This window comes from Miniopterus natalensis, chromosome 19, assembly GCF_054644295.1.
Source record: "Miniopterus natalensis isolate mMinNat1 chromosome 19, mMinNat1.hap1, whole genome shotgun sequence".
Lineage (NCBI taxonomy): Eukaryota > Metazoa > Chordata > Mammalia > Chiroptera > Miniopteridae > Miniopterus > Miniopterus natalensis.
In genome coordinates, this window is record NC_142099.1 from 30,232,482 (window position 1) to 30,246,388 (window position 13,907).

The 13,907-nt window shown below is 51.9% G+C and overlaps 1 protein-coding gene across 1 annotated transcript in view; it reads right to left on the reverse strand.

Moving 5' to 3' along the window:
* The window catches only part of MAPKAPK2 (MAPK activated protein kinase 2), a 43,645-nt gene extending 30,092 nt beyond the window's left edge, over window positions 1–13,553 (reverse strand). The window contains exon 1 of the mRNA XM_087827665.1: window positions 13,269–13,553. Coding sequence (XP_087683791.1) covers window positions 13,269–13,538 — 270 coding nt within the window. The 5' untranslated portion in view covers window positions 13,539–13,553. The remainder of the gene's footprint in view (window positions 1–13,268) is intronic.
* Window positions 13,554–13,907: the final 354 nt, after the last annotated feature.

A 13,907-nucleotide genomic window follows, 5' to 3' on the forward strand; every position in this document is an offset into this window, starting at 1 on the left:
TGAGCACATGAAGGATGTGATCCTTCAGAGTGAGACAGCAGCCCTGTGAGGGCCCCAGGAGGGTAAAAGCAACCCCTGCCGCTGCGCCAGCCTGGCCACTTCCTTTCATTACCCCTTCACCCTGGCTCCGCGCAGCGGTCAGGCAGCACCCCATCCCAGCATTTCCTATTTCTGAAGGTCCGTGGGGAGACCTGTCTCTTTCCCCCTTGGCCACACAGAGTGAGAACGCCCCGTGATATTCCTCTGTCGGCTAAACTTGTGCCTGCTCGGTCCCCTGAGTGTGCCCCAGGGGTGAGTACATGCAGTGTCCCTCTCAGTGCCAGGCAAAAGTGATCCCTCCACCCCCAAACCCCTCAGCCTTAGGGAGCCCCTCCCATGCCTCTGTGTCCTTTGGGGCCACTGTGGTACCTAACTCCATCAATTCCCAACACCAGCCCCATGAACTCCTTTCTTCGTGTACAAAACCTAGAATCAAACCACCTGGCCCACCTGTCAGAGGTACAGTAAGTCCTCACTTAACGTCTGTCGATCAGTTCTACGACTTTAAGTGAAACAATGCATCATGAAACCAATTTTAGGATATAAGCAAGAGTTAAGTTCCTCCGGCAGCATCTCATCAATGTTATAATGAAACAACATTATCATTCGAGGACCTGCTGGCCTCCTGTCAAGAGTGTCAAGTGGGAATATGTGTGAAAAGGCCCAATCCAGATTTAGGAGGCAGTCTTTTTCTTTTTCTTTTAATCCTCACCTGAGGATAGGATATATTTTATTCCATTACTTTTCAGAGAGTAGAAGGGGGAAAGGGGTGGGGGGGAGAAGGGGGGAGAGAGAAATATCGATGTGTAAGAGACACGTCGATTGGTTGCCTCCCGCACTCACCCGACAGGGGACAGGGATCAAGCCTGCAACAGAGGTACGTGCCCTTGTCCGGAATTGAGCCCAGGACCCTTCAGTCCTCAGGCTAATGCTCTAACCACTGAGCCAAACAGGCTAGGGCTGGGAGGGAGTCTTTTTCCATTCCTCTCATTCCTTATACACATAGGTGTTCACGCCTCCTCCAAATTGTGAGTTCCCAAAGGCCTACATCTTATCATTGTAGCAATTTGCACAAAATAAGCATTCCATAAATATTTGATGATAAAACATAAATTGCTAGGTCAACTAAGTACTGAATTATAATGCAGTCATGGAAGAACTATTAGAGAGGCAGGACTGAAAGCTATAAGGAGCCCCCTCATAGTTAGGCTCTCCCATCAGCAATAGCCTCCAGGCTGTGTACTTGCTATTGTGTCTGCCTGCTACCCCTCCCCCTCCAAATATTTTCAAGGCTCACTCAAATGTCACTTTTGTAGTGAAGCCCTGCCTGAGCCCCTATTTAAAATGTCACCACTACACACACACACACACACTCCCCCAGCATTCCAGGGCCTCCTTCTCTGCTTTATCTTCTTTATACCTATCACCATCCAATAAACTGTATCAATTAACTATGTTTTGCCTGTCTCCGTCTCCTAGAATATAAGCTCTATGCAGGCAGGATTTTTATTTTGTTTTGTTTTTCTGGTCTGTTTTGTACAATGATGTATCCCCAGAGCCTAAAATAATACTTAGTACTTAGTAGGTGTTCGATAAATAATTGCTAATGGAGTGAATTATTCTGAACATGTTCTTTCCTCTTCTGTAAAATAAGGACTTTTATGTTATTTTAAGGATTAACAACACAGTGTAAGTAAAACCCCTAACACAATGCCTGACACACAGTAGCCGCTCTATAAAGACTTACTACTTTTCTGGGAAACCTTCACAGTGTTGCTAAACTTTCACCAGTGATCTGAATGAGGCAGAAGATAGAAGACTGTTCTATGTATCAAAGTCAACCTGCTGTTCTAATCTATCCTTAGGGAGGCTGTAAAAGTCAATCTTGGACATGCTAATAGATTTTCTTGAGTAGGACGTTGCTTTGGATCTGAGAGGGCTAGAAGGCACCTTTAAGGAAAATCCTGCTTAGAAAGGCAGGGTTCTAGTCTAAGCCCCTAGAAATCAACCCTCATTGTTCAAAATTCCTCTCATCTCATATAACAGAGGCATTAAAGGAGCGTAAACCCAAGGAGATGGCCCTGACTAGTTGCCCATTCTAGGCCAATCCTGCCATCTGAGCCTCCGCAGTGAGCATCCGGCCAGTCAGCAGGGAAGACAGGAGGCAGGCATGGAGGGGAATAAATGTTTGTAAACACTGGTTGAATGGCTGAATGAATAAAAATACTACAGCCAGGAGGAAAGTGAAAGAACACTGGCCTGCAGACAGTGAGGACAGAGAGGATGGCTCCCATCCCCAGGCTCCCTGAACCCACTCCCTGGAACCTGGGCTGACAAGTTCTTTCCCAGCATCTGGTTGTTTTCCCAGTAGTGGGGTTACAACACCAATAAATGAAGAAAGCCCTTCAATTTGGAGTCCTTCCAAATCAAGTCTCAGTCCTTTGACTTACAAATGAGGACACTGAGTGAGGCCCAGACAGGTTCCAGGCCTTGCTGAGGGCCACACAGCCAGATCTCTCAGTTCTGTTTCCCCTGGAAATCTGGGGCATGGAGTTAAATGGCCTCATGAGGTTCAAACCTCTGACCTCAGTCCCGGTAACTTGGTGTGCAACGCTGGTCCTCTTGCAACACGTGGGAGAAAGGCCAACGGATAGATCACCTTGCACCGTATCCGTGCGTCTCTGCCATGTCTGAAGCTAACCAAAAGATGCCAAAAGCTGTAGGAAAGCTGGAAAGTTCCACATCTGTCCCTCCCTTGGTCAAAGTTTTCTGAGAGGCAGAAGGGTCATCTCCACAGCAGAACAGGAAAGGGAGGGGCTCTGGAGCAAGGAGGAGAAGAAGAGGCATCAGTGGGAAACTGTGGTCAGGGCCTTTACAAAAACGAGAAGTCTGTTAGCAGAAACAGAAGGTGCCAGCTTGAGTCAGCAGATTTGAGTGGGTGGAGGGAAGAAATGCCCAGAAGGCTCTTCTGAGAGTGGCTTTTTTAGCAGACAGGGACTGGCACTTAAGGGGACCTTAATAGACACCTGGGTCAGTCACAGAGAGTCGAGCCCAGTATGTCCTTCTTTCTCCCAGAGGATCAGCGCTAGTACCTTATACTTCTGTAGGGAGCCTCCACTGTTAGCTGGTTATCACACCTTTATCAGGCAGCAAGGTATAACGCACAAGGCCGAAGTACTCTATGAATTCAATCACAGCATATAGTCACTACATGGAAAGAAGAGGGTAGGAAAGTAATGAAGGCGGTGGTCTTCAAGAAATGTAGAATCCAATGTCTAGAAGAGCACCTTGTACAGGGAGGGATGGGGGACCAGGGATGGTGTGAAAGGCTTCATGAAAGCAGCGGCATTTGCACAGGGTAGGGCAGGTAGATACCAACAGGGTGGGGCGCAAAGACAAAGAAGCTCCAGATGGGCAGATGGAATACATACCATGGCAAAGGTGAGGGGCTGGGAGGGCAGAGTCCTATTAAGGAAACAGCAGAGATAAGCCGCTAAAATTGAAACATTGCATGCATTAAAAAAAACAAAAAACGAGATCAGATCAGGGAAGGATTTGGAAATCTCCTGGATTCTGCAGGCAAAGGGAACCCACTGAAGGTTTCAGCTGGGAAGCTACATGATCAGAACTGGGCTTTCGGCAAATTAATCCCCCATGCACTCCAAGGAATTGAGGGCCAAAACCTTCCTTCCATGGCTGAGGGTCTGGGAGTCAGTCACGTGTTTCTACTGCCCATCCCCCCACATACACACACTATTCTCCAGTCCTTCTTTCTCTAATTACATTTCAAACCCAGGTTTATACTATTTTTTTTTTAATATATCTTTATTGATTTCAGAAAGAGGAAGGGAGAGGGAGAGAGAGAAACATCAATGATGAGAGAATCATTGATCAGCTGCCTCCTGCACACCCCCAACTGGGGATAGAGCCCACAACCCAGGCATGTGCCCTGACTAGGAATCGAACCCTGATCTCCTGGATCCTAGGCCGACGCTCAACCACTGAGCCACGCCCAGCCGGGCAGGTTTATACTCTTTCGAAAGCAACTAAGACAAGGTAACCAAAACAACTGCATGAACTCAGGAGACACATGCAAAGGGGCACCACGCCTCCATTCCTCCTCCCAAAGAGCACAGCCGGGGTGGGGGCGGAGTGGGGGGAGACACGAAGCATATGAGTCCCTGAGAGTCCCACAGGCTCTGTGAAAAGCATCCAATGCTTGTGAGCCTGGCGGAGGGGGAATAATAAAACTGGGCATTTCTGTAAACACAAGCATTTACAAAGCAGGTAACTATACATGCTCATTTAGTCCCTGGGGCCTTCTGCTTTTAGGAGACCTGGGCACCTGTAAGGAGCGAGGACGAAAGGTGCCAGATGACCCCGTTGCCCGCACTGGCACAGCAAAGCAGTCTCTCCCCAGTCCACCTGCATTCCTAGAATGCTCTAAGTTCCGCACAAGGCCTCAAATGCACAGGGCTACCCCTCTGGCTCCCCAGCCCCACGGCCCCTGGGGCTCTGCAGAAGTCGGGCGTGCCAAGCAGTCTGCAGATTCTTCACTGAGCGAGGCTTCCCTTCCAGGCTGCTGGGAAGCCCAGCCTCAGGATCCTCCCAGCCTTCCTTTAAGAATTACAGGCGCCAGGGAAGGAGGCCCAGGGTAGGGAGAGAAGAGGAACAGCGTGGCTACCTAAGGACAGGGGCTCCTCTGTCCGAGTTAAAAATAAACTCTTAGCAATCTACACCCAACTCCTCCTCTCCAGAGGCCAATGGGCCTTGGCAAATAACTCTCGCTGCAGAGGAGAGGAGGGCATTGAGGAGAAGGCAGGCATGGAGATGCAGCCTGGGAGTATCACTCTAGCTGAAGGTGAAGGGCCTCCCCGGTCCCACCTTGGCTTCTATCACTCCCACTCACCCCTTCTCCCAAATAAACCCTGATCCCAGACACAGGAACAGAACCCTCCCCTCCTGTGCTATGGTTAGTTCCAACACCTGTCCAAGGATTAGAAAAATCAGGAAGGAGAGAATGCCAAAGTCAAATACTCTGTCCAGAATCCACCAGTTCAACAGGTGTCCCAGCTACCTGAGCCCCTTTCTTCACCTTTCTCTAGGCCCCCAGGATCCATGGGTGGCAAGGGAAGAAGTCACCTTGATGGACCTCAATGGACACAGATCACCAATCCCCGTCCCCACAGTCAGGAGGTAGATGAGACCCATGCTCTCTGTGACACCTTGTAGGTGGCTGGGCAAGAAGGGCCAGAGGGGCCATGGCCTGACTCAGAAAGGAGGCCCAGCCAGGGCCCTCATTCTTGGAAGCTAACGAGATGAGATCACCACTTGTGAATGTGGTAACTGGAAGCCCCACGCTGCGGAGGTAGAGACACTGCTTAGCAACGCGGCGGGGAGTCCTGGGGCAGGTAGCATGCTCAGTCACAGGGCAGTGGTGAGGGCCTGGGACAGCCGCAGGCAGGGCTCTCCTCCTCAACCCCGCACACCTGCTGGCAGGGAGCCTGTTTGCAGGTGAAGCCTGGAGGGAGCCAGAGGCAAACACAGACGAAAATCTGATGAACTCTGATGAACTGTTCACCTGTCTCGCAGTCTCACCCTTCGCCCAGTGGGGGATACACAGGGCAGCTCCCCAGAGCCTCTGTGCACACACAGCTCACTACCTGGACAGCACCAGTCACAGCTACTCCCAGCGCTCAGAAAAGCGATCTGGTTCCAAACCACCTATGGAGCTCAGGCTAGAAGGCTAAGAGGCAAATAGGGAGGGTGCGAGTGAAAGAGAGAAGTTCAGCAGTGTGGCAGAAGAGCTGGGACAGATACCAAGGCCTGGCAGTGAGGTGAGGCTGCGGCAGCGGCAGGTTTATTTTTAGCTGTTGGGACAGAGGGGTTGAGTAACAGTTCTGGACCCTGGGCAGGGGACCAGGTTGCAACTGCCCAGTGTGGGCTGGCAGCCTCGGAGCAATATGGATAATCAAAATGACAGCAAAGTGACCAACTCAGTCATCTGCCTGGGGAGGTGCTGGGGAGACCTGGGGGGAGGTGCAGAAGGAACCCCAGGAACACAGAGGTGGAAGAGCTGACAGGTGTACTGTCAGCAGGTCTCCTCTTAGGCCCTTCCCCTTCCCTCCCCAGGACTGGAAAGATTTCACCTTTGCTTCAGGTTCAAAAGAGTCTTCACAGAGAAAAGCTAAACAGATACAAGGCCTGGACAGAGCAGTTCCCTCTGTTCCTTTCATCTTCTCTGAGACAAAAAAGGCTTCCAATGGTGGCCATGGAGCTTACACATTTGGTCACCGCCCCTCACCTCCCAGACAAGTCCTAGGGGGACACCAGAGATGCCCAGAAATGTCCCTGAAAGTAAGAGGCCCTTTCTTCCGACTCTTTGGGAAGCTCAGGCTCCTAGTGGAATAAGCACACAGCCTGGCTGGCCTTGGAGGGAACCTCAGTTACAGAGAAGCACTGACCTGAGGCCCTGTCCCAGCCTCTACCACCTACGGGCCGGCGCAACAGCACACAAAGGTGTTTAAGGTGTTTACTGGGTGAGAGAATCAAGATCCCAAGAACTCTACATACCCTGCCAGAGGCTGAGCACAATCTTACCCCCACTTCCACTGTCTCTCCTTCCTCCCACTAAATCTGATGGCCTGGCACACAGGGCTCGGTGGTCCAGCTCCAGGGCTGACACTGCTGCCTTGGCCTTGAGTGGGCAGGAGGAAGAGAAAAGAGAATACAATTCACCTGGCAGCCCCCTCTCCTCCTGCCTCTTCAGACTCCTGATAGCCCTCTTACCCAGTCCTACGGGAAGGAAGTGGTATCTGAATATAAATCCTAATTTCCTCATCAGCCCTGGGAATCAGTCTCCAACTCTCACCTCAGAACATGCCCTAGTCTATGCTGTATTTTTGAGGGAAATAGAAGACGACACCCACTTGGATGGGCGCAGTCACACTCAGAGGCGAAGCCTGACAATGACCGTGGGCTAGATGGTAGCTTTCACTCCTCACTCAGCCAAGGCCCTGTGCAGGGCACAGCCTGCACCACCAACCACAGGGGCCACATTTGGTCCCACAATTTCAAATGGGAAAAAGAGTTTCAGATGGGAAGAAAAAGAATTCCCTGTCTCCACCACTGCACTACAACTCTTCTGATTTCAAGGAAAGTAGATTCCCACCCCATGGAGTTACAAAGCCCATCCTCTCCCCGAAACACTTTTGAGCGTTCAGACTAAGAGGTATGGGTCCCTTTACCAGCTCAACAGTGACAATAATTAACAGACACAGGCCACTGTATCAAAAAGGCATCCATGCTGCCCAGATGATGCCGACGGTCAGGCACGGAGCAATCAGCAAGCTCTCCTGCCCACCCTCGGCCTCTTGCCTCCAGGGCAGCCTTCCACCGTCCCACGCTGCCAAGTGCTCAAGGAGCCACTGACAACCTGACACTCTGATGTGTGCACTGAGGCCTGGAGAGTTTAACTGACCTGCTCAAGGTCACACACTAGCTAGCGGGGCACAAAGACTAGGCCTCTTTTTTTATTTTTCCTTTCTAATTGAGCACATAACCCATCACAATGGGCTCATCTCTAGATATTTCCATCCATATAAAATATCAGTATTCCCCTAAAGACCAGGAAATCTGATTTGGATTACATCCCTGGTGTGCATCAAGCTGCCACAGTGGTGTGGTCCCTTCTCTTTACCAGTGTCCCCATTTATAAGGCGACCTATGTAGAAAGAGCCTAGTGACCAGTGAGTGGAGCTCAGTTTCGCACTGTCAGGTCTATAACCCCAGTAATACTACCTCCAGCAACCAAAAATCCAAAGGAGCCCAGATCAAGAGGAGGTCCCAGGGGAAGCAGGTCCCAAGACATAGCTCTTATGCTGACATCAGGTAAGACCTTGGACATACCACTCAACCCTTCCGGATGGGCCCAGCCTTTTCCTCAGGGAGATGGAAGCAGTCAAGAAAGATGACGGGGAATATGGTCAGCTCTAAGGTGCTGCAAGGTATGGGTCCCTGTGCCGCTGGGCCTTAAATCATTACCAAGAGCAGCTGCAGCCTCTTCAAACAAAAGGAACAATTCCGCCCTACCCGCCCACCCCCCTCTGGTACACCTGGAAAGATGCAGTCAGTGTACAGGGGAGGGGGAAAGAGAGCACACAGGGCCCTTGGAAGGACCTGAAGTGGAGAAGAGCGAGCAGGAAAGGACGAATCCTGGGCCAGACATCACAACATGGGGAAGAATCCTGGATCAGAGCACAGGAGGACCACCTGGGAACTGTGAAAGGGCTCAAAAGCAGATGCCAGAACCCTGCCCTTCCCCACTGCGGCTGACATTCCTCCTGGCACAGATTCCATGGCGGGCGGGTGCCAGGAGCTCTGGCCCCCTCCTCCAACCCCAGGATTGGGCCAGGGATTAAGTTTGCCTCCAGCAGTCCCTGAAGCTTGGCTCCTCCAGGCCTCACCCTGAATCCCCTGCACCTGCTTCTTAAGTAAAATCATCAGCTGATGATGGCCCAACTTCTCAGATCCCAAGCAACCAAAACATCGTAATCATGGGCACTAATACCTTCATCTTCCTGAAGAGGAGCCCCTCCATTTCCCAGACACCCATCAATATCTGGCCCCCAGGCCAGGGGCTGCTTTTCTCCACCCCCTACCTTCTGTAAGCCACTGATCCCAGACCTTAGCTGGAGATTATTTTCGAGCTCTATCAAAGCCCACAATCCACAAGTGAAAAAGGACCATGAGCCAACCCGGCTCTGAGCCCACCTCAGTGGATGCCCAGAGCCCTGCTGCAGTATACAGGGGCCAGAGCCCCAGGAGAGCGAAGAGGTCTCTGAAACCCCCCCTCAAAAAACCACAAGCCCCAACCTCAGCAATTTGTAACCTTTCTTTATAACATCCTGTTTACTTACTTCATGACCCTCAAACACTTCAAAACCTGCTTTACCTACAAAGATGACTTAGGTTCAATTCTGAGCTACTAGCCAGGGCCAGCATCACCTCCTGCACTTACCCATTCCTGGGGGGGGGGGGGGTAGCAGTGAGCTGTTCTCAGCTCCTTCAATCCTCACAGATTTCCCTTTTCAAAGCTCCCCTATTCCCAAAGACATGATTTAACCCCTAGACCAGCAAAGCCCAGTAAAACCTTCCACAGGGTAAAAAACGTTCTTCTACATTGTTCAGTTCAGTAGCCATTAGCCACACGGAGCTACTTGAAATGTGGCTAGCAACTGATCTTTAAAATTTAATTTTAATTAATTTTAATTTAAATAGTCATGCATAGCTACTGGTTACCACAGTGGACAGTGAAGCCCTAGACTACATTTGTTAATCTCACCTTCTCCAAATCAGTTTTCTTGACCCTCAAAATTTTAAGGCAACTTTGTATGTCTGTATCCTCCATACAACATATGATAGGGTGCTCAGTGAACTATTAACTACCTGTAACCATAGTGGATATAAAAGAGGCTGGTTTGGTCAATGAAACTGTCCTCACCTTGTAATTCAATCCTCCAGCAAACCCCAATTTGGAACACTGCCCGCTGCCCACACTACCCAGCTTGCTCCCCAACAGGTATGCATGAGGTGCGCCGGGGAAGATGCTGCCTGTACCGTGGGGATGTGGGAGCTCCGGTGTTCCCCAGACAGTGTCCAGACCAACCGGGAAGGGTTCCAATCAGTTCCAAAGGCAGCCACTCTGCAGTGACACTACATGATCTGGGGAGAAAGGACCCCTGGAGAAAGGAAGAGAGAAGAAACCACAAGACCTTGCTTTCTCCAGTCCGGGCAATGGAAAGATAAACAGAGATAAGTTATGACAACATTCTATATTTTTTAAAGCAATAACATGTTTCACCTAATCAAAGTCGCACAGCAGAGAGGAACAATGATGCCAGCTTTAATTAAATTTGTCCAGCTAATATCCTAAGAGTCACCATGGCACAGTGAAGCAGCTGAGGAGCCGCACAGGGAACACAACCAATTACGACTCAAGTGAATTGAGACTCGGAGTCCCTATAAAAGAAATAGTTAATAGAGTTCCCATCTTCTTGTATAAAAAATAGTAATAAATAAGATTTCTATCAAACACTCTCTAAAAAGGGGAGGGAGTGGTAAAAAAGTTTGTTACCATAGATTCAAAACTTATGGAGCTGCTGAGTTGGTTTATAAGCTGCCCCTCCAACTTCAGGGATTACTGCTGAGGATGCAATACCCACCCAGCACCCCCTCGCTCAGTCCAGGAGGGCCTGCGGTGACAGTGTAGCTCCTCATGGGGCAGCCTGAGGGGCTCTGGAGCAGCAGCCAGTCCCAGGTACCGGCCTGATATGACAATGCAGTTACAAAGCGTAAAGAGGCCTGAGGCCCAGAGCCAGGTGTCCTGGGTTCTAATCCTGACTCTGCCAAGTGCATGGCTATATTGCCTCAAGCGAGTCTTTGCTCTGAGCCTTACTTTTCTCACCTGCAAAATGAGGGGATTAGATGAGGTGACCTCTGAAGTCCCTCTGACTCTGAAGTGTGAGGATGACTCAGAACTCAGCAGAAGCAGCCAGGAGAGATGGTGAGGTGAGGTCATAGCACCCACCAAAAGCATGGGCACGTTAGATCTCTCAGGTGGAGGTAGAGAAGTAGCAGGGCGAGCAAGTTGAGACTACCTTTTAAAGTGCTGATTTCACTTAATGGGGCTAAGAGGTCACAGACCACAGACACGGAGTAGGGCATCTCCACAGCCACCACCTTCCTTCAATTCTCAGAGCTGTGAAAGAGCAGGTGTCAGAACACCTCTCAGGGGCCCTGCTCTCTGCCCCACGTCCCCAGGAATGGTGTGACACGTTGTATAGGGAGGAGGTCTTTCCCTTTTCCTTCAGGTACATTCCTGATGGGGCAACCCCTCCTGCCCCATATCCCCTTGGCTTTATAATCAACACACTCCTGGTTTTGAAAATAACTTCACTACTCAGCACCCAAGGTTAAGTTCATCAAGATTCAAGATCTAGAAATCTCTCTGGTGTGTGTCTGGAGTAGGATTCTTTGAACCAACTTCCCCCACAGCTATAATTATGTGTTAGCCAGTATTTGGATATGGAAGTGCTGTTGGCACTGCTGTCAGTCTCTGAAGGCCTCATGCCTTCTTTCCCCCTCTATTATTAAGTTTTTACACAAAGACGTGTGGGAAATCTACAATTTAACAGTTGAGTCCACTTAGAAGATCTGGGAGCAGACTGCCTGTCAAAACAGACTCTGACTTGAATCTTCAGCCCCTTCTAACCCAAGGATAAACCACGAGTGTTATTTAAAATACTGCTGGGCTTTTCCCTTTCAGAGCTATTCACAGGGAATAACTATCCAAAATCTCTCTCCTATTATTTACAAAAGAATTAAATGAAATCTTCGTTGCCACCCAAAAGCATTTCAGAGGGTGGTTCTGTGTGCCTATTAAATAGCAAAAGGAGCAGAAGCTGAGAGCTTCGGTTCTGAAGTCTTCATACAATAGTCCAACTTCCCAAGAAAATGAGCAGCCAGTGTCCTCAAACTGCTGATGGGTGAAGGCAGATGGCATCTCAGAGGAGACAGAAAACTCTCCTGGAAAGAATCGTCTGTCACTTCCTCAATGGTACAGGTTAACAGTGGTCAAACTCTACTCCCCAAGGTCAGAGCCCTGGTCAACCAACCACTCCCCCTCCCAGCCCCCAGTTATGCATATGGAAAGTTGTGGTCCAAGGCAGAAAAAGTATTAAAAAGTGTTCCAGATACCAATATATTCCAACAGTCCAACACTAAACAGCCACCAAAAGCCCACAGCAACACGACCTTAAAGTAGAAACCAAAGAAATCTTGTTGGGGCTAGCTGAAAGCTCTCCCCCACAAGGGAAGGTAAACAGAGAGAGAAAAAAAATAATTTACAGAGGCCTAAAACCTGGAAATTGGGCGTTCTTGCCCTCTACAATTCCGAAGCACATACCAGGGTTTTACTACACCTAATTATATATTCCAACAGTCCCACCGGTAACACCTATCTGAGTTTTTGTATCGATGGCTGAAATGCAGCTAGCAATAGTGGGGGCTGCGGAGGAAGGGAGAAATATCACACAGGAAGTAATCTTCTCCTCCAATCATTAAGACACCCCAGGGGAAATAGGGGTGATGTGACACTTTTTAGAGATTCGCTTTGATATGAAAACCCTCGGCGGGGAAAACCTTTTTAGTGACTCCGAACACTGGGTCGCCCTGCACCAGGGACTCCTTCATCGCATCAGACCTCCAAGTCCATTGTGCTTTTTCACTTCTGAATCAGCAGGTATCCTGGCTGAAATCCCCACTGCCCCCCAACACACTCCATTAAAAAAAAAAAAAAAAGAGGCTGGGTTTCCCCAGTTCGAGGATAACGCTCCTCCCACCGTCCACCAATGGCCGGTGTCCAGGACTCAACTGGCCACCTCCGACCTCACGCCGGGTTTCGAGACCCGGTTCACAACGATCCGTGACGCTGTGGAAACGGCCTCCCATCTGGAGCCTCACGGGCGGGGGAGGGCGCAGGGCGCCCACTCTCGGATCAAAACAATCCTCCGTCCCCCGGCGGGGGCGCGCGGAATCCCCGGCCCCGCACCTCCCCGCCCGGCCGGCGCGAGCCCAGGCGCCCGGCCGCACGCGCCAGGCCCGGGGAAGTGAAATCACACATTCCGGCTCCCAAATAAGGAGCGAGGCTAAATAAACCTCCGAGATCCGACTTCTCCAAACCCAACGACCAACCGGCTCAATGAGTAATGGGTCTTTTGTGCCCGCGGAAAGAAAAGAAAAAAAAAAAAAAGGAAGGAGGGAGGGAGGAGAGGATGGGGAACCACAACGCCGGAAAATCACTTCCTCGAGACGCGGTGAAATTTAGCAGAAGTGGTCCCGAAGCCAACCGTTCAGACTCGGCTGGATCCCGCTCAAACCCCAAAATGGCAGAGTCCTCACGAGTCCTCTCGAGTCCCCGCCGCTCACACCCGAGGTGACCGGAAACACGGTCTCGGCGGCGCGGTCGGCGCGGACCCGAGCCTCCCGCGCCCCCGCCGCGCGCTCGGCGCCCCCGCGCCCCCACCCGCAGCCCCGACGCCGCGGCCCGGGGGAGGGTCGGCGCGGTCACGCCGAGCGGTCGTGCGCTCCGGCTGCTCCAGGGTGCGGGGGGTTGTCCCAGGGAGCCCCCCCCTCGGCCCGTCCTCCCCTCCCGCGGCCCCCAAACCTACTTTCAGGGCGAATTTTTCCTGGGTCCTCTTGTTGAAGATCTGCAAAACTTTCCCGTTGATGCCCAGCCCCAGGACCTGGGTGGTGACCTTGTAGTCGTCGATGATGGCGTTCTTCTTGATCAGCAGGCTCGACTTGACGTGGAACTGGGGAAACTGCTGCGGGGGCAGCGGCGGCGGCTGCGACGGGGCGGGGGGCTGCTGCGGCGGCGGCGGCGGCGGCGGGTTGGGGAACAGCACCGGCGGGGTCTGGCCCTGGGAGTTGGACAGCATGGTGCCGGGAGACTCGGGAGCAGAGCCGGGAGGGCCCCCGGCCGCCCCCTCCTCCGGCTCCGGACGGGGCCCCCGCCACCCCCCGCCCGGCGGCGAAGTTTGCTCCGGGCTGGAGCCGGCTTCCCCGGCCGGGCCCGGCTCCAGGCTCGGCGGGTCGCGGGGCTCCGTGGGTCCCGCCGTGCTCCGCTGGCGCCGCGGGTCCTGCTCCTTCCCTCCCTCCCTCCCACCCTCCCCCCGGGGCCCTGGCGCTCGGAGGAACGCGGGACGGTGGGGGCCCCGCCGGGGGGGAAGCGGCTGCGCGACAAACTACCCAGCCCGGGGGCCGGCGGCCGCGTCACAGGCTCGTCCGCGTCCGGGGCCGGTCCTTAA